Source organism: Poecile atricapillus, chromosome 1, assembly GCF_030490865.1.
Source record: "Poecile atricapillus isolate bPoeAtr1 chromosome 1, bPoeAtr1.hap1, whole genome shotgun sequence".
In the NCBI taxonomy this organism is placed as follows: domain Eukaryota; kingdom Metazoa; phylum Chordata; class Aves; order Passeriformes; family Paridae; genus Poecile; species Poecile atricapillus.
The window spans coordinates 148741992-148761648 of NC_081249.1; the positions used below are offsets into that span (position 1 = coordinate 148741992).

At 36.8% G+C, this 19657-nt stretch overlaps 1 protein-coding gene across 12 annotated transcripts in view; it reads right to left on the reverse strand.

Moving 5' to 3' along the window:
* Nucleotides 1-19657, reverse strand: part of GPHN (gephyrin) — a 276397-nt gene that overhangs the window by 41274 nt on the left and 215466 nt on the right. For all 12 annotated transcript variants that reach the window (XM_058832193.1, XM_058832174.1, XM_058832165.1 and 9 more), the window contains 3 exons: nt 10631-10673; nt 7248-7385; nt 1872-1964 (listed from right to left, as the gene is read on the reverse strand). In XM_058832193.1, coding sequence (XP_058688176.1) covers nt 1872-1964; nt 7248-7385; nt 10631-10673 — 274 coding nt within the window. The remainder of the gene's footprint in view (nt 1-1871; nt 1965-7247; nt 7386-10630; nt 10674-19657) is intronic.

A 19657-nucleotide genomic window follows, 5' to 3' on the forward strand; every position in this document is an offset into this window, starting at 1 on the left:
GACAAAGTTTATAGATGATGACAGTGATATAAAACAAGAAAAGGACAGGGATTTGGGCAGACATGTTATGTCACTGAAAGCTAATCCTTAATTTTTTTGTAAGAAGTAACCATTAATGTAGCCAATATTACCTCTGCCTAAAAGCTTTTTTTAAAAATATCCCAAGATAACAGGTTCACAAGAATAATAAGAATAGAACAAAACAGTATAGAATAGAATAGAACTGCCTGATAATTCAGGGCTAACCAAAATGTAAAGCAAATTATTAAAGGCATTGTCCAAATACCTTTGACATACAGGTTTGGGGCATCAACCCAATCTCTAGGAAGTCTGTTCCACTGTCTCCCCTCTTGGTAAAGCAATATTTCCTAATGTCAAACCTAACCCTTCCCTGGAACAGCTTTGAACCATTCCCACACATAACCTCACTGGACACCTTGATCCCTTTCCCTCTGCAGGAGCTGTAGAGAGTCATGAGGTCACCTCTCAACATACTTTTCTTCAAACAAGACAAACTCGAAGTCCTCAGCTGCTCCTTATAGGACATTACTTCCAGCCCTTTCACCAGCTTTAGTGTCCTTCTCTGGACACATTCAAATATCTCAGCGTTACTCTGCTTGAATCCACCACTAAAAGTAGGGTTTGTGTATTGGTTCTGACAGAAATTGCTGAAAATGGTGTTCATGATCACTCTGCTCATTCTGCATGTTTACTGAGATTATACTCATGCTTTGCCTTACCCTGCAGGAATCAGGTTGCAAGACAGCATTGGCTTGATCCCAAGGCCCTTGTCACTCAGCATTCTACTCAGAGCTCCCTCTCAGCTTTTCTCAGTGTTATGTTGCCTGTATTTCTCTGGCTACATATGCACTTCCTTCCTGCTATTACTAGTCATTTTGGTCTGCCTGTCTCTCACACACACTCATCTTGTGGACCAGAAATTTTATTTTTATATCAAATGAATGGGGAAGCTACTGGGTGACATCCATTGCCTGGGTCTGCAGACAGTCCATTTCATGGGCAGTTGCCTTCCATGGTTTCAACTGCCAGTAACAAAAAAGGTATTTTAACATCCCTGGAAGAAAGTCGGCTATTGTGTACAAATTTCAACACGGTGCTATGATGATTCAACCACTGCCACAATTAAATCACTACTAGTATAATGTTCAATTCTGTATATTCTGTATTTCCTTCACAGACATATGAGGTGAGCACCATTATTCTTATTTTACAAAGGGAAAAACTGATGCTCAGAGAAGCAACTGCCTCAAAATGATGCAGCACCTAGTGGCAAAGCAGAGTACGAATTCAGGTCTCTTGGGAAATCATATTTGCTGCTTGAAATGAAAAAGGTCACACAACTAATTTAATTTATATATGGCAGCTGCAGTATTTTTAAAGTAAGAACCTCTTCTTTTGACGCATCTCGGTAAGAGAACATAATGGCAAGTTTTTTTGAAAATTCTCTGATGCAATCATTATCTGTATCAGTTCAACAAAGTAATAGATGTAAAAGAAAATCCTCATTAAATCTACAACAGAGGAACAGAAGATGAATCTGTAATTCAGGAACAGGTGTCCTGTTATTCTCCTGAATTTTAAATGTTTCCAATAAATGCACTAGCACTGGAGGCGCACATCTGGGAGCACACATGGGTGTACATTTGCTCTTGTACACTTGTATCCACCTAAAAGATCTGAACTTGGCTTTACGGCCCTCCTTCAAGACAGCAGCATTATATAACTGTAACTTCAGCAATGATCTGTAGCAAATCTAAACTAAAATAACCCCTGCTGGATCCAAAACAGGTGAATTAACATGTTATAAAGTTGCAGACACTATACTTCATGTCCACAAAGTGAGTGTTTACCTCTGACAGCGTAACCGTCTTTTACTGATGCTGGAAATGGTGGTAGATTATCTTTTGCATATACATCTTGAGCAAGGACTCGCCCCATTCCATCTAGAAAAAAGAGAAAAGACCATGCTCTGTGTCATTACAGTGAGTGAAAGGGGGAAACAAAGTTAACAGCTGTGCTGTCCAATAGGTGAAATGTATGTGTATGGGACATATAGACCTCTAAAGGCTTTTGATTTTGACAAGAAAAAAGACTGGAGTCTTAAAGTAATGATAAAGGATTTGCTGAAGTCTGTGCTCCTGGTTATGGGGAAATTGCTGACAGTAGATTTTGAGTTTCCAGCATCCAAGCCCAAAGGTGATAGCTCTGATTAAGGACCAGACAGAAAAACAAGTATTTGTTTCTTCAGGACAAGTTTTTCCCCTAAGAGCTCTTAAATATATGTATTTTCTTTATTTTCTTTATTTGAACTTTTATTATATTTCCTTCTGAAAAACTTGTAAAATCACATTCCAAAAGTGAATCCTGTGCACAGAAGGTGAGAGGTGATGAATTGAGAACAATAATGATGGACCAGTTTTTATAAATTGACAAAGGTGTTTTGCAATAGATTAGCTTCACCTGTTTGCTGAGAGCATTTCTGCTTAATGCAGAGTGCGTGCACATAAGTGTCAGAATTATTTATATAAATTTACACTGTTATAGTACTAAATATTTTAATAGCTGTTTCAAACATACTTTTCCTCTTCACTCAGCAGCTATGACTGATGAGCTGTAATTTGGTTCAGATTCCCTGTAGAGACTGATATGAATTACTTCACCCTCAGTCAAGTGGCTGGTACTTTTATGACACCAGCAAGAGCTTTATTTTTTAGTATGATATGGAACAGAGTGGAAAATATGTAACTTGCCCCTTGATATAGTGTGAGACAGAAAGCAGACTTATTACATGTGTGATTAGATGTACTGGGAAGGGACACATGGGTCAGAACTACTGAGACTGGCTTGTTTCCAGTATGTCTAAGTAGAAAAAGGGAAGCCTTGCTCATAATAGAGGCCACTGCTCCGAAGGCATGTTGTGGCACCAAAAGGCAATATCCAGCTGAAGGTATGATGGAGTGAGAGGATGCATGATTACTTCTGCCAGGAGAATTTGTGTGGATATGTGCTTTAGAGATTATGATCTTTGAGACATGCCAAAAAAGAGAAGTGCATAAAGTGTGTTTCTTTTTTTACAGACAGGGAAATGCGTGTGGGCTTCACCGGGAAGGCAGAAGAGTCAGCGCTGCACACTAAATGGACAGATTTTGTTAAAAAGTGCACCAACTCGATTTGAAAACATTCAACTCCAGTGAAGTGGTATTATAATGAAGACTATATTTTACTTATTAACGCAGAATGATTTAGTTAGCAAATAATTATTGTAACTGTAACATCATTGTGCTCATATCCATTGTATCAACTTTCAGCCTGAAGTTACTATTCATGCTGCAATGCCAAAAGAAGTATTGCCATGAAAATGCTGCTAAAACCTGTTAAAAGCAACTAAAAAAAGCACTTTTGTAGTAGCCATTAATTCACCTGTGCAAACCTGCATATCAGTGCCTCTGATACACAATATAGAAGTTATTAGAAAGCTCACAAAAGCTTGTACACTTAGACTGAGAAAAAGAATGCAGACACAGACATTTAAATTACAGCACAGAAAGGGCAGCTATCAAAGGCCTACTAAAAACACCCTTTGTTCATAGACACCACGAAATCTCACACAAAAGTGATACTTCTAATTTTAGCAGGCATGTTGTGCCTTCATTTTGCTTCTTGTCTGCATGCAAAATCACACCAATTAGAGCAAAGTTGAACAGTAAGTTCTTGGCATACTGCCATGCAATATTTGAAAGGAATAAATGGCTAGCCAGTAATGGGAATGAGTTTCATTACAAGAAGAAAAATGTAAGAATTATTTGCTGAAACAGCCATAGGCATTTAAAATGAAGCAAGTCAGCAACTAGAGGACAATCTTGAGTACCTCTGTACTCTCTTTTATTAAAGAAATTATTCTAAAAATACTGTTTGACCCTATTTTGATTAATTGTAATTCATAAAAATGTTCTGAAGAATTTTAATGTTATCAAACTGCCCCTTGTGATGCCCATAGCTTTCTGACACAAAATGGAGCATCACATTAAACTCACTTTTCAAATGTGGGTACTTGCTAAGCTTAGGTGGTGAACCTGGTAGTGTTCTGTGAAGATGTTTGATTTCTCTGGGGCACAGCAGTAAGACAGATCTAGTACTGGGATGTGATGGGTTTTGTAAATACTGCCCTGGTAGCACTTCAGTGTGAATTGAAAGTCAATGCTACCAAAACAATCAGTTAGACTCTTGGACTAGACTAGAATAAATGTGCTGTTCTCTGGCTTAAGCTTATAAAATGCAGATTGCTTCTGCATTTTAGTTTCAGAAGAATAATCATAATCATGCTGTCTACAAACTTAGCCTTATGTGCCCATGGAGCTATACTCAGGTAACTGCATTTATTTGGAATAAAAGCCTAGCTGGGGGTTTCATACCAGATATTGATGATGACAGGTAAGAAATATGCTCCATATGCCTTTGGTTTGTGACACTTTTGTAAAATGCTTTAGGACTGTCCATTTTTTTTTAAATGTGAAAGAGGTTAAATGATCTATGCAGTCACTGAGCAACATACCAGCATGAAAGTCATGTTTCAAAACATAATTTTAATGATCCTCTCCCTTAGAGTAGGAGAGAATCGATAGATCTGAGAGACTACAGCATACCTTGACTTAATCAAGAATAAAATCAGGACTGTACTGGGTATTTGTACAGAATAGCTTTCAGCAGCTTTATTTACAAGGATGAATACAATGAAATACACTTAGTTTTAACTAAATCAGGTTAAATTAATTAGGCAATTAACACTCCTGGAATTTTGCACATTTCACTTTCCTTGGGGAGAAACTGTGCTCCTGAAAGATAGTTTACAGAAGCTCAGTGGCAATTCTAGACACAAAATCACAAAGAAAACCAAGACAGCACAATAGTGCTTTTCTAAATACATCTTCAGATGTCCAGAACTGAATTTTTACAATTTTCTGAAATTAGATGTATATTACAAAAAAACTGCAAAAAACGAACCTGTAACTAATTCAAAAAATGGTTCTTAATTCATTGCATTCTTCAAAATTAACGTTTTTTATCAAACACATAACAGTGTGCACATGCACACACAAACACATATGTCTATACCAAAAAATTCCATGTATTTGTCTGTATAACATTACGATGATCACTTAAGAACTTCAGGAAATGCATTTCTGTCCTGAGATTTGTATCTGTAGATTAGGAGAATAGAATTTACAGTATCACAGACACAAGCACGTCCTTTAGGCTGTCTCTTTATAGGCTCCATCCTGAAATTTCATACTATATACTTGGAAATCTTGCAGTGCTAAAATAAGTGTATACTACTTGAAAAACAAATTGCAAGATAAAATTTTGCACTACAGTGCAAAAATATGAAGGAACTATTGGTATAATTATGTGAACATTAATTATGCTACCATTGATCTAACGCTTGTGTTTTGGGTGAGGGGGAAGAGGGTCAAAACTAAAGTGACTCAGCAAACTCAGTTGCCAGGAATAACAATACATATGTTCTGGACTTAGAATCAAAACTTCTTTTATTCAATGAAGAATAATAATCCTACAGTACCTTAACTGTATCTGACATACCAAAATAAATATATGATGTGCTTATTTTTCAGGGAGGCAGATGCCAGTCTTTCATCCTTTATTTCAGGAGTTCAGGGTTGCATACATAGCATTTGTTTGGACTGAATGTACCCAACACCACAGCTCATCATAATGTTTACAAAGGGCTGTCTTAGAGGAGACATTTAACTGACAGCTACCCAAAAAGGCCCAAAAATAGTTATGCTCAGGCATTTATGCCTTAGTGCCTTCTAATCTGCACACCATTATGAAAGTGCAGGGTGTACTATGCATATTCCTTGTTGATCCAGTATTGCTGCTGTTCTAAATGCAGCATAAGGAGCATTTTCTCAGAAATCCTGCTGCCAAGGCACAGGGGAGCACTGAACTTGGAGTCACTAAATGCACAGGTGTGATATTACATACATTCTGCTAAATCAGTATGCAATATGAAGACATCTCAAAGGCTTCTGGCAGCACACAGATTTCGCAAAGAGCATGAAAACTTTGAACCTCCAAGCCAGAAGACAGAATATTCCATTCAAAAACCATTCATGTGTCTCTGCTGTCTGTAGCACACCAATGTCCTAAATGTTTTTGTCTTTCAAGGTTTATGGTTCCACAATCTCTTTGTTCACCACCTAACTCTTGGACAGTCTGGAAGAATCCCTGGAACAGGTATCTGCTTCCCTACCTAGTTTAGGTTTATTTGTCAGTGTATTTCCTGTCATGGTTTTGTTATGTGCCAAGACCATTCTCCCAGATAACCCCTAGGCCTGATGTAAGGAACAGAAGAAGCTAGCGAGGCACCTAATAGACATTATGAACAGTATTTCAGGAAGGAGGATAGTTTAGCTGAAAAAGCATGAGTGGTGCCCTGATAATTCCTTTTAGGGCCAGAAAATCACTTCATCTATCCCTACTTATTCATGAGTATAGATACAGTCACAAAGTCACAAAGTCTGGTATTTTGCTCACTGTTTGGTGCTTTTGAAGACAACCTCACCACATAAATCAAAACCAGTTACTCTCTAATTACAAAGTTTCTATAGATCAAACATTAAAGGAAGTAATTTCAGAAAATGATCACGTAGTGGTAGAAAAGAAAAGGAATTGTATTTATGAGAAGATGAGGAAAATTCTGGAATTTAATTAGAAACTGGAAAAAAAGACTGAGATAAACTGTTAAAGCTATAGACATAGAAAAAAGTGATCAGAAATCAATAATCACTTTGCTTTCATCATTAATCTCAGATTGGAAAAGGGCTTAGTGAGAATCTTCCACAGTAAGAGAGAGGGAACTAAGCACAGTACAGCTTAGAGCTACTTGGAATCTAAGCATCTCAGCAAAGTCTGCTGAGGCACATTCAGTTTGAGTATAATATGTTTGCTGCATATAATACAAACAGGAAGAACATTAATTCATGTATTTTATTTTATCCATTAGACTCCTTCAGGGAGCACCACTGAGTTCAACTGACATTCTCCTAACTTGGAAAGATTTCCCCTATTACTGGTATTTCCTAAAGCAGTTTCTCCTGGAGAGATCACTGTTTCAGACACCTTACAACATTAATAAAAGAGCAAGAAGGCTGCCAAATAGGGAAATAATCACCCTCATGCTCACAAAGAATCCAACTTAATAATACCTCTGTAATTGATGATTTCTGTTCCAAGCACTGGGGTCATCTCCAGAACTGTGATGAAGGCCTTGTCCATAGATGTCAATGGGAATGGTGACATGCGATGTCTTCTTGCTACCTTGGTAATGTCAACAGCACTGTGACCTGCAATGAGAAAGAACAAGTTCATGTGTGCTACAGTGAGCAGATTTGTGTAGTGATATTCATTTAAACCACTTTACTGAAACTAATCTGGCACTTGGAGCAAATTAAATTAGTTAGTTATCACTATTGAGCTTTCATGTCCAACACTGGGAACACGCTGCATTCAACTAGAATCAAGAGAGTGCATATCCTTATCTATAATGAAGAGCATACCAGAAGTCTTGATGAGCATGAAAATATTGGTTAATCTAAAACAGTAGCCCTTCCAGGTGATGCAGTAATTTACACTGAGTATGACAATCTGAGACTAATTCCGTTCTATGAACTCAGGACAATTCACTGCATTCTGTTCCGCACAAACACATCTCAACATGCACAGATACAGTGCAACAGTGGACACTGTGCCAGTGAGTCTACAATCCAAGAGTGAGACGGCAGTCAAAAGGTTCCAAAGGAACATCTAGAAAACACAATGAAGCCACTGGGCAGTCAAGCCAGCAGACACTGTCTCCAGCTAGCGGGCATCCTACCCATTGTAAAGGTTTTGTTGTCACCATAGCAAAACATCATTTAAATGTATGATTGGAGTGGAGGCAGTAGGACAACTTAAGGAAAGCTTGTTTTTCCCAGGTGTGAGGGCCAGGTAGGGAGAAAATATGACAGAAGTTGATTGAAAATGAAGCCAACAGCATGTTTGATTTCATGATATTTACTGAGAGATTAAACAAGGGGACAACAAGCTTTGAAGGATTTTGCAAGTGAAGATAAGCAACTGCAGAGAGAACTATTGCAGGAGTACATAAACAAGAGTAACAGATATAACCCAAAAGATTAGGAGAATTACAATTGCAGAGTAACTTGAAAGGGTTTTCCTAGAACAAAAAGGTATTTATGGGAGCCAAGGGGGATGATGTTCTATATGTGATATGTAATGATATTCCTAAGTAACATAAATTACAATACAGAAACTAATTTTAATGACATGTTTTGCTTTGAAGTCACTACATAAATATCTCATTTGATGCTGCACATGCCTTCAGATTCTGGAAAAAAATAGATTATTGCTTGAAGTATAGTCTTCTAATAAAAAGCTAGTAAAAAATGGCACAACAATTACGCAGTCTAAGTCCTTCCTTCAGAAGAGGAGTTTTCTTAATTAATCTATATACACAATACTTTTCAGCACTAACACACACTTGCCTTTTTATGTGAGAGATTGTTCGCTAATTATTTTTTACTATTAACACAGTAATACCTTTCAGAGGAAGAAGTAGAGACAAGTAAAACTGCCCATCTAATTCTTCCATGAATGATTCTGGAAGAAATTATTTGAACAATCTCTTTGTACTTATTTAGAAGATAGCATAATGAAAAAAGCAGGCACTGTGAATTTGTCTAGCACAAATAATTTCTAATTGACTTAATTCTTTTCCTTAATATAGCAGTTGGCATTCTGAGGAAGAGAGAAACAGCTGATGAGACATTTTCTAAATATATTAAGACTTTGCAAACTCTTAAACCTAACTTTCTCATACGAAAACTAGGGAGAAATGATCCAAATTAAACTATTGTAAGATAAAAGTGTAACGAATGGAAAAACTGCATTCCTGGTTTTAACAACGGGGATCTCCCTAGCAAGGTTACATTTCCAGTTATTATGCCTGGGTTTTGTTCACAACATCATTAAAGAGGAAAAGGAAAGCATTTGTGAAAATACAGTTAAACTTCCCATACCCGCCTCTGCAAGGAGAAGGAAACCCTGCTTTAGCAGCACTGTTGTTCCTGCAGGTCCAGCAGATTGCACACAATACATGCTAAAAAATTTTCCTGATGTTTTAAGTTGGAAAATATGAAGGAAGAGGCTAAGAAAAAATATGTCACAGCAATGAAAGCTGAGGGAATTGTGCGGCAGTGAACAACCTTTACGCTATTGCTACTTGATGCTTTTACTGATTCTAGGAGTAATTTCACTGCTACTTAAAACTCACTGTTAGCTATGGCAGAAACTCACATTTCACCTCTTTAAACCTTAAAAAGTGATAGAATTCACAGGTTTTGAATGCTTTGAATGGTCCCCAGAGAACAACCTTCAGATTCGCAAGTCTGTCCCTAATGCATGTCATTTGCTTAAGTCAAAGGTTCTGTTAAAATCTTCTGAGAAATGCCTTCTCCAACACAGACTTTTTGAAAATAGATAAAATTCCCTAATCTCTGACATCTTTTTTCCAACACCAAAAGTAACACTCATTATTTCTGCAGGAAAAGCCAAGAAAAATTGAGCTCCTTTAGGTTTAACACTATCATGAATAACTATAAAGAAGAAAGGAAAGACGATGCTGGTGTAACTACTAACCTTTCTCTCTCCCACTTCTTCCTACAAACAAATGCTAACTCTTCTATTAGAGGTATCACTGATTTAAATAGAGCCAGAGACAAACAAATGATTTTTTTAAATTGTAAAATTACTAAACAGTACTTTGACTACAAGCAAATGACATTAAACAACTCCTCAGACTTTACCAAGTTATCTTTCACTAATGTGGAATGTCAGCTCTAAAAATAACTACTTAACATTAAGCTGCATTTTGTATGACAAAATAATCCTCTAGCTTTGAAGCAGCTAATTCAATTGGTTGCATAAGGTAGAAAATTCTTGACAGCCTGCTCTTTTACCACCAAAACAACTTCCTAGTCCTGTCATTATACATATATATATATACACACACATATGGTGGATCAAATTTTAGACTAGAAAAGATTCCCACAACACAAAGAAAAATAATTGTGCAAATTAAACTAGACATCATCTGGATCAAATGTGAATTCTTAACCTATGCATTTTTTGGTTTGGTTGTATGTAATCCAACACTCAAATTAAAGATGAAGTATGAAAATAAAAATAATGTATATTCAAGTTGAGAATTTCCATTTTTACTGTCTTTGAGCATTAATTCTTGCCCATAAAGGCTGCACACACATGATCACTTAAAACAAAACATCACAAGCAACAAAGACCTCCACATCATCAGAAAAACAACTTGGAAGAATAAATTAAAGGGTGACTCTCCATTAATATATGAACACTTTGAGCTATTTACAGTTTTACCTTTGGACAGGATTTCACTGTCTTAAGTTATTAAATTTCTGCTGCAAACTCACTTAGTCCCACCTCTGATCTGACTATCACTTGCTGTTTTCTGAGCAGTCTTATTTCCTCAATCAAGCTAAGAAGTTTCTGCACTTACTTGCTCTGAGGATGTTCTCCTTGCTGCTGCACCTAGACTGGACCTGCAGAGAGAGCACAGAGTCTATGAGCTACAGAAGTTAACAAGAATGCAAAATACAGAGATAAAATGGGCAAGCTCCTGGGATCTAAGACAGAGGCTATACATATTTTCAGCAGCGTTCTTACATATTTTGCATGAGGTAAGTATATTTAAGCAGAAGGGTAGTAGTTGGTGATCAGAATCTGATACAAGCAACTTGATTCCACATCCCTTCCATAAGAAACAAGATAGCCTAAGGAGAGTAAGTGAGAAAAATTAAAGAACAGTGCTTAAAATTATGTGTTAAGTTTCAACAGAAAATCCACATTTTCTTATACAGCTGTAATTACAGTAGCTCTGAATCTAGATCCTGTTGGATGATTAGACAGATTACTAACAAAAGTATATGACCCAATTTAAAATTCTATTGCTGATATTTTCAAGTATTGAGAGTTTAAAATATTTTCTTTCAATTACATTGATTCTGAAGATGTTTTATAAGAATTCTTCACAATTGTGTAACTGACACACAGCAGTAAAAATGGCCCCTGGATGGAGCTGATAAATTTACTCTGCTGTTCCTATTTGGTTAAAAAAAATTGCTATGTTCACTATGAATTTTGTAGTGGAATTCTACTTTAAAAAGTAACTGTGTGAGAATGACATGTTTCTCAGCAAACCCTCTTCCTTGATGCTTAGCTACCACTGTGCTATTCCAGATAAATCGATCTGACTACAGGGAAATTGGACACTCACATTGGTCTAGTATTCTGGTAACACCGGATATGTACAATTCTGTTTACCACACAGATTTAAAAAAGAATTGGTTTTTATTTTAAAGAGTATCAGCCTTGTAAACACAACACAGTTTAAATTTTATCTGTAGGGAAGCATCAATTCTTGTTAGTTCTTCTCAGGTTTGGAAAGACAGCACCATGTATAATAACCCTGAACCTTCAAGTTTTCAGATGGACTACTGTCAGGCCAGAAGACTGAACTGTCAGCACTTGAATAAAAAGCATTTTGTGTGGACAAAACCCCAGCTAAAGTAAACTTCACAGGAAGACAAACATCTGAGACAGTAAGAACTGAATTCCTTTCTTTTTTACTTTATTGACAAAGATATTTTAAATTTCAATGAGAATACTAATAAAGTAAAAGTGTGCACATGTAGTGGAAGAAGTGGAATAGCACAGGTGATGCTGAGGGTGTAATTTCCCAGCAGAACATCTGTCTCTGCTGCAAAAGCAAAGGAGTCAATCCAGATTATCTTTCAGACCTTGCTCTGCACTTGCAGTCACAGAAAATTTGCCTAGGAAGTGAATATGTATGATCTAACAACTGATAAAAAATGATAAACCCCCAGCTGCTCAAAAGCTGACTTCACAAAGGAGCAACCATTTAAGGCTGAAACAAACCATGTCCCAGCTTCTAAACCTCTTTCTTCTGGTCCACAGCAGCTTGCCCCAAATAGATAGTCACATAAAAAAATTGGATTCTACAGCGCAACACAATCTACTTATTGTAATGGAATAACTTATGGAAAGTAATGTTGCAACTTAGAGTGGGTTATGGTGTCCTTCCCTGAAAAAAACTCTTGTTTAACAAAAACAAACAGAAAAACCCCACACCCTCCCCCCTTCCCACCAAAAATACTATACAAGAAAACTGCAAACAAAATATTAATGATGCCCAAATTTGGCCCAGAGTTGTTTTACCAGATTTCAAAGGCATAAAATGAACTCTCTTTGGAAGAAGTAAATATTTACCTATAATTTACCAAAGGACAATTCTGGACCAAAAAAGGTGGTATAATGGCAGGAAAGAAAACACAAAAGAAAGAGAAGCACAGTTTGAGAGGGAGAGAGAAGCAGGATGGATGTGGCAAGGCAGAAGATGGTGAATGCAAAAGGAGACATGGGCCTATGTGTGTAAGACTACTGTTTAAAATGGAAGAGGCTCTCTTATTTCTCACTGAAAAACATGAAAAGAGAAAATGAGGAATGGACCTGCTGCAAAATAACCAAGCGACTCAGCAACTGTGGAATGAAATTCAGTGAGATAACACAGTCCTAAAGAAAAAGGCAAAAAACCAAAAATACAAAACACAAACATTTGAAACAATCTACTAAAACAAACTAAGTAAAATATGTGATCCAAAGGACACAGATAAAAGCTACTAGAGAAGGAGGAAAAATGTTAGCAGACAAAGACAGTGCTAAAGAAGTAAAATGGAAGTCAAGAGAGTCTTTCAACAAAGTGGAGGAACAGAAGGAGCCCAAACCCATAGCGCAAAGCAATGTTTGCGAATGGAAAACAGCTCCTTTGAGCAGTAATAGTTACTCTCGAGTTGTAGCCTCTATTCCTCCTCAGTTCATCTTTAAGCCCTTCCAACCTATAGTGGAGCTAGTGTATGGACAAAAACAAGAGATTTATAATGAACAGAGCAGCTGAGATTTGCAGATCAAATCTTCTAATATAAAAAACGTGCTGACAAAGTTTTGCTCTTAAAATGTCCAAATGACAATGGTAACAAAAGACAGCTGGCTTCAACATACAGCCTCTTACAGGTCATTTTTTTAATTCTGTGCACACAGAGGACTTCATATTTACTTTTTGATTTCTTACACCCAGCCTAAAGTTTCCATGTCATCACTCACCTGATGGGCAACATATGCAGTATGAGAAATAATTTGCTTCCCACAAATTTTAAAAGCAGCTGTGGAAGAGGAATCCATGATAATAAAATAAAAGGCTTGATCAGCTAGACTTGATCGTTTCCCAACCTATGCTCACAGCTGCAGAATACAAACCATGGTTTAACATAACTGACATCAAAATTAGCTATTACATAATACTTCTGTTTAATATGAATCACACATTTTTATCCTAAATGTTATTTTTAATCAAAACTCCAGTAAAATGATTTTGAATAAAACCCACCAGTTTCCTAACACATACAGTTTTGGCAGCAATGGAGCTTTTTATAAATGGGGTCATGTGCTTTAAGTGTCTTTTAAAATATTCATTATTTGCATGTTTTACTACTTTGTTATTTGTGACATTTATAAAAAAAACTGTATTCTTTTCACAGCTATTGTTAACTGAGGAATCCATGCTACATTGCATGTAGTACCATGACTGACTGGGGAGAGTTATTATTCAGAGAATTTACTGTAATTCTTATTCACAGGTAGTTACAGAAATAACCTATGGCTGTCTTTTCCTTCACAGGGAAAATATAGATTTATTGTTTGTCCATTCTACAGCCTCTTGGCTCACAATCTATCTTGGCAGAAGATACACTGGGCTACCAGCCAGTACCATTCCCCTGCATAGTTCAGACAGAATGTAACCAAACCCAAAGCATTCAGTTCACATTACTCTGTATTTTAAGAAAACTGGATTTTATGTTCTTGAAAATGTAACTTCATCATGCTGGAATGCAGGGTAAGCTTTCTCCCAGAGGCTGAAGTAGTAAATAGAATGTGAAATAAAGTACTTAAAAATAAATAAAGGGAATGGTAAAAATAAAGAGTCCTGCAGGAACTTCTATCTGTCATGATAGGTCTGAAAAACAAAATCAGTGGCTGTACTAAACTGGAATAATTTAAATTTACATAATATGTTTTGCTGCAAATAAAAATCAGTCTAAAAAATCAAGAAAAATAGAGAAAGACACAAAGAAAAGTTCATGCTACAAGTGAAAAATTCATGTGAAAAATAATGAAAAAAGAAAACTGAGAAACCCTTTAACACTCTACCATGATTGTTAGGAATTGTTAGAGAAATTACTTACCTTTTTAAAGTCATAACAAGATTAGCACAGAGTATTAAGTCAGCTCTTCATTATGGGAGGTACAATTAAAAGCCATTGGTTATAATAAAACAAATTGCTAGACGAAGATGAAGAGTTTCCAGCCCAATATGAAAAGCTAACTCTCACGGGAGTACATTTTAACTCAATATTACAACATGAAGAACAATTCAGAACAGTGACATCAAAACATGAGTTACCACCAACAGAAAGAGCCCATTTCTCAGGAACACAGAGCCTGCAGGAGGCTGACCCATAACCTTTATCACTTATGGGAAAGCACATTGCTCCACTCTGAGGAAAGCATGCAGAACGTGGAACCACCAGCAGAAACCCAAACATAGGCAGACACAGAGGACTAAGGTACAGCAGAGGGAACGAGCTCGCCAAGCTGTAATGAAGGAAGCAGGGTAAGCAAAGCACAGCAGCTGTTAACAATTTCAGAACCGTGTTCTCACTGTCCCCAACACCAGGCAGGCCTGTTGAGGAGGTATTGCACACCTGCTGCACTTGCTCCTGGTGAGAAAGTGCGGAACTCATGCAGCCTCCTTAAAACTTCAGCAGCTTTATGAGGACAAGGTATCTGCTGTGACGTGGGAAAGTATGCTGCTGCTGCTTTTGTTCTGCATGTGATTTATTAGTAATTTCATGACCCGAGTTCTGTACCATATACACCGTACTCATGCCGTTTGAATGGTCTCTGAAATATCTGCCTGCTTTAAACAAATTTCAATCACATGTGATCTGATTTATAACTGTAGGGGTTTGCACAGTGTCTTCTGCCTAAAACACCTTCTTATCCTCTAAGAGTGCAACATACATTATTCAGTGTCTCTAAATAAACAGATAAGAGAAAACTAAACCATGAATAACAATGTCTCAAGCTGCTCTGATAATACTTATAAAAACTGATTTTGGTGTGGTATTCTAAGCAATATCCATAAGGTTAAACTAGGAGCAAATTAAAAAATGCAGTGAAATACAATGTTGATTTCATTAAAAGAAATGTGTTAAATCAATCCTGAGGAACAGAGAGAATAGCTTTGATTTAATTCATATGGAATATAAAAATAAAGTTATTAAAAAAACATACACAAGAATGGCTTGGGTTGGAAGGGACCTTAAAGATTGTCTAGTTAAAAAAAAAAAGAAAAAGTGTATCTGGAATTGTGTACTTCACAAAAAATTCAATAAAGTTTGTGAGGATTAAAAAATCCTATTACAACATGCAATATTTCAATTTCAGGAATCAATTCTTATTCAAACAATGCTTTTACACTGAGCTGAACACACACGGTCTTAAGAGAATGCTTAATGGCCATCTGAGTTAGGACTAAAGTCAGTTCAAAACAACAGAATAATTTTTTCTAATTATACTGAGACCACTTCTGAATTGGAAGGAAAAGTGAGCATAAGGAATATGAAAGCAGTAGACATTACTCATTAACACAATTTTTAAAACAAGCACGCTGATGGTGGGATTCAGCTCACCAAAACTGAAATATGAGTAATAAATAATATGGTATTCCACACAAGAAATCTCTCTTTTGGAGCCAGTGCGCAGAAATAAACAGAAAATTATTTCAAGCCAGAATAATTTTAGGAGCAGACTTTTACAACTTATTAAGTGTTACACTTGGTAGATTAGACACTGAACAAAAGTAAATTTTAAATCTTGAATATGTCCTCATCCATATATTACTGAGCTCTCTTTTCTGAGTTTTTTTCTAATCACCTACACTTTACATAGAGATTTACTGAATTTTGATAATTGTCTCCCAGTAGACTATGAACACACATATGGAATTCTATGGTCAGATTATGGTTAATCCTAACTACTATTCAAACAGGACAGTGGAGGTGGATTGATGAATACACCATAGAAACATAAGGGTGGTTCCTTTTACAGGAACAGTATTAAAAAAAAAAAAGTATTATCCAGTATTTCAAACAATATGGGATGAAAAGGCAAAAGGCAGTTTTCTTAGATTAGTCACCTCTCAACATAAATTGACATTGTCCTGGAGAGGTAAAATCAACACATTTATTTATTCCAGAAGATGATTCAAAGAAATCTTACATGCCAACTAAAATTGCAAGCTGAACACCTCACAATGAGAAAACAGGAAGAATATGATATGTGATATATACAGAAAAAAAAAAATGACACAAAATAGCAAACCACAGTAAGCTAACAAAAAAATCAACTGGCTACTACAAACTGGCAGCATAAGCTTCATAGCTGAGAATTGAAAGAAGCAAAGAGGGATTTCTTCTCTTCAGAGTAATTTTAATTAAATGTTTACCTTTGTATGAAAAAAATATGAGGTGCATTCTGTGTTCTTAGGAGGAGAGGCAGCATACAGATAATGCTGAATGAGTAACACTGGAAAGATGGCACATTTTGGTGATATTTTAGGGGTGGTTCAGAGCTTATTCAAGATCATACTGCTTTTTGTTCAGAATAGCTGCAATAATTATAATGCCCAAATATTAAGAGATCAGGTATCTTGTATAAGCTAAAGCCCATATTAAATAAGTCATAAACATTATTGCCAAATTTGTGCACAAACTCCAACAGGTATTTCTAACCTGTGCTATCAAAATTCAAGTAGGATTTGTAAGACACAAAAAATCTCTAGAAACACTGCACTTGAAAAAATAAAATGTTCTACTACTTGTGTTACTGTGAACAAGATCTTTTACTTCTTTGAATGAAAATCTTGAACATTCTCCAAATGCCCTGGAAATAATCTCCAGTTCGAGAAGTAGATAGTGTAAACAAAAGCAGAGAGAGTAAGTTGTAGTTCCTATGAGGTACAAGGGCAAAAAGAATTGCTGTTATCCTTTTTGTTTGCCACAGAAATGGTACTTACTTGCCTATTTTCATATGATTTCATACCCTGGCAATTTGACTGAGAAACCACTTAGACTTATGAGTATGCATTAGATGTCTGAGTTATATCCTATCTGACCAGCATTAGAACTTTTTGAACTCCTTGTCCCAGATTAACCAATTTTTTAAGCTGTTTTCAGTCAGACACATGAGTGATGTATAGAAAACCTTGTCTTCAAGCACTCCATAAATTACTCTCTAACCCTTGACTTGTATAATTGACATTTAAAAGCTTCACCTTAATTACAAGTATTTTGTTTTTCAATGAAATTTCAATTATTTCCACATTATTTCTTTACCCAGCAACAGCCAATTTCCATGCAGCATTAAAAGTGAAATATCTATACTACTGCAAAAAACAAAAAAAGAGGAAACTATTTTTATTGAATTGCATGACCCTTAAAATAAAATTTTAAAATAATTTTTTTATTCAAATGTAGTCAAGTAAAATTGGCAAGTTTAAGTGAAACAAGATTTAGGACAGATCAATGTTGTGTGGGCAACTCATTTTTCCTTTGACACGAAGGCATTGTAATTCCATCATAATTACTTTCAGCAGGGATTCTGCATAAGACAAGATAAGGCTACTTCATTTTAATCTCCCTGCTCGACTAGTTTCATGTTTTACTTACTAAACATGACTCAGACTGTCTGCTAAATGGGTAATTATTTAATTCTTTATAGATTTCTCTGGCTCGGTTCTACTAAATAAAACCTTGTAATACACACAAAGGAATTTATTTTTGCAAAATCTTTGTGAAGCAGAGGGATGACTTGATTTTAGATGGGAAACTGAGACCCAGAGACATTTAGACTAAATGTAACCTGACATACCTACAGTTGAATTGTAGAGATTAGATCCTCCGTTGCCATTTATTTCAACTGTATTTAGAATGCCCAACATAGAATCACAAAATGGTTTGCATTGGAAAGGACTTAAAGGTCATCCAGTTCTACCCCTGCTATGGGCAGGGATACCTTCCAGTAGACCAGGCTGCCCAGAGCCCCATCCTACTCTGAACACTTCCAGGGATGGGGCAACCACAACTTCTCTGGACAACCTGGTCCAGTGCCTCATTACCCTTAACATCTAATATGAACCTGCCCTCTTTCAGCTTAAACCCATTTCCCCTTGTCCTATCACTACATACCCTTGTAAAAAGTCTATTTTCAGCTCTCTTGTAGTCCCCTTCAGCTACTGGAAGGCTGCAAAGGTCTTTCTGGAGCCCACTGCTCTCCAGGCTGAACAGCCCAAACTCTCTCAGCCTGTCTTCATAGGACAGGTGCCCCAGCCATGGAATCATCTCATGGCCTCTTCTGGACTCACTCCAACAGGTCCATGTCCTTCCTGTGCTGCACCCCAGAGCTGAATGCAGGGTTTCAGGTGGGGTCTGAGCAGAGCAGAGGGGCAGAATCCCCTTCCTCACCCTTCTGCCCACGCTGCTTTGGATGCAGCCCAGGATACAACTGGCTTTCTGGGCTGGGAGTGCACATTGCCAGCTGTGGCACAACGTGAAAATCATACAGTCTGTGTCTCAAGAAGGACTCACAGAAAATGAGTACTCCTGAAAGTGGTGAAAGAAGTTTTTCTAGCAAGAAAAATCAAGTCAGCACAAATGTGGAGACAGAAAATGTGACAGAGGTTTCTTCGGCACCCATTCAGGCCTTCCTGCTACAGAACCACACTTTCTGTTCCAGAAGCAAAAGGGATGGAGTTGCCATTCACCACACCTGCTACTGCTGGGAAACACAATTCCATTTTCTTAATGTCTAGTCATTCTCAGTATCTGAAGGAATGTTGGTGGGGAATTGGGAGAGGCATGTTTGGAATTTTTAGCCTTACTGCTTCTGCTCCTATCTGCCTCTAGGCCTACAGCCTCCATCTCTTTGGTTCAAGGTCTGTGGAGTGAAAATGCCTCTCTCCACTGAAGTTTGAATGAGTCTGACTCCTACATGTAGGCTAAAAAAGCTTACAATTCCCATTTCATGCTTACAATTAGATCTTCCTGGAAGCTGACCACACAGGTAAAGGAACATGAACATATGTAAAGAGGAACAAAGCAATGAAAACGTATAAACTCTATTCTGTGACTTTGTGGCTTCAGAAGTCACTGATCAAATGAGCAGTGAACCTTCAGGCCCAAAGAGTCAGCAACACCCACTACACAATTTCTTATATTTTTTAAAGCATCTTTAAAGTTAATTTCACCTTTTTCTTGGTGTTTACCAGAAATTTTGGTTGGAGATTTTTATAGTTGTTATCCTTCTAAAGTGAATGGTTGGACTACTTTTT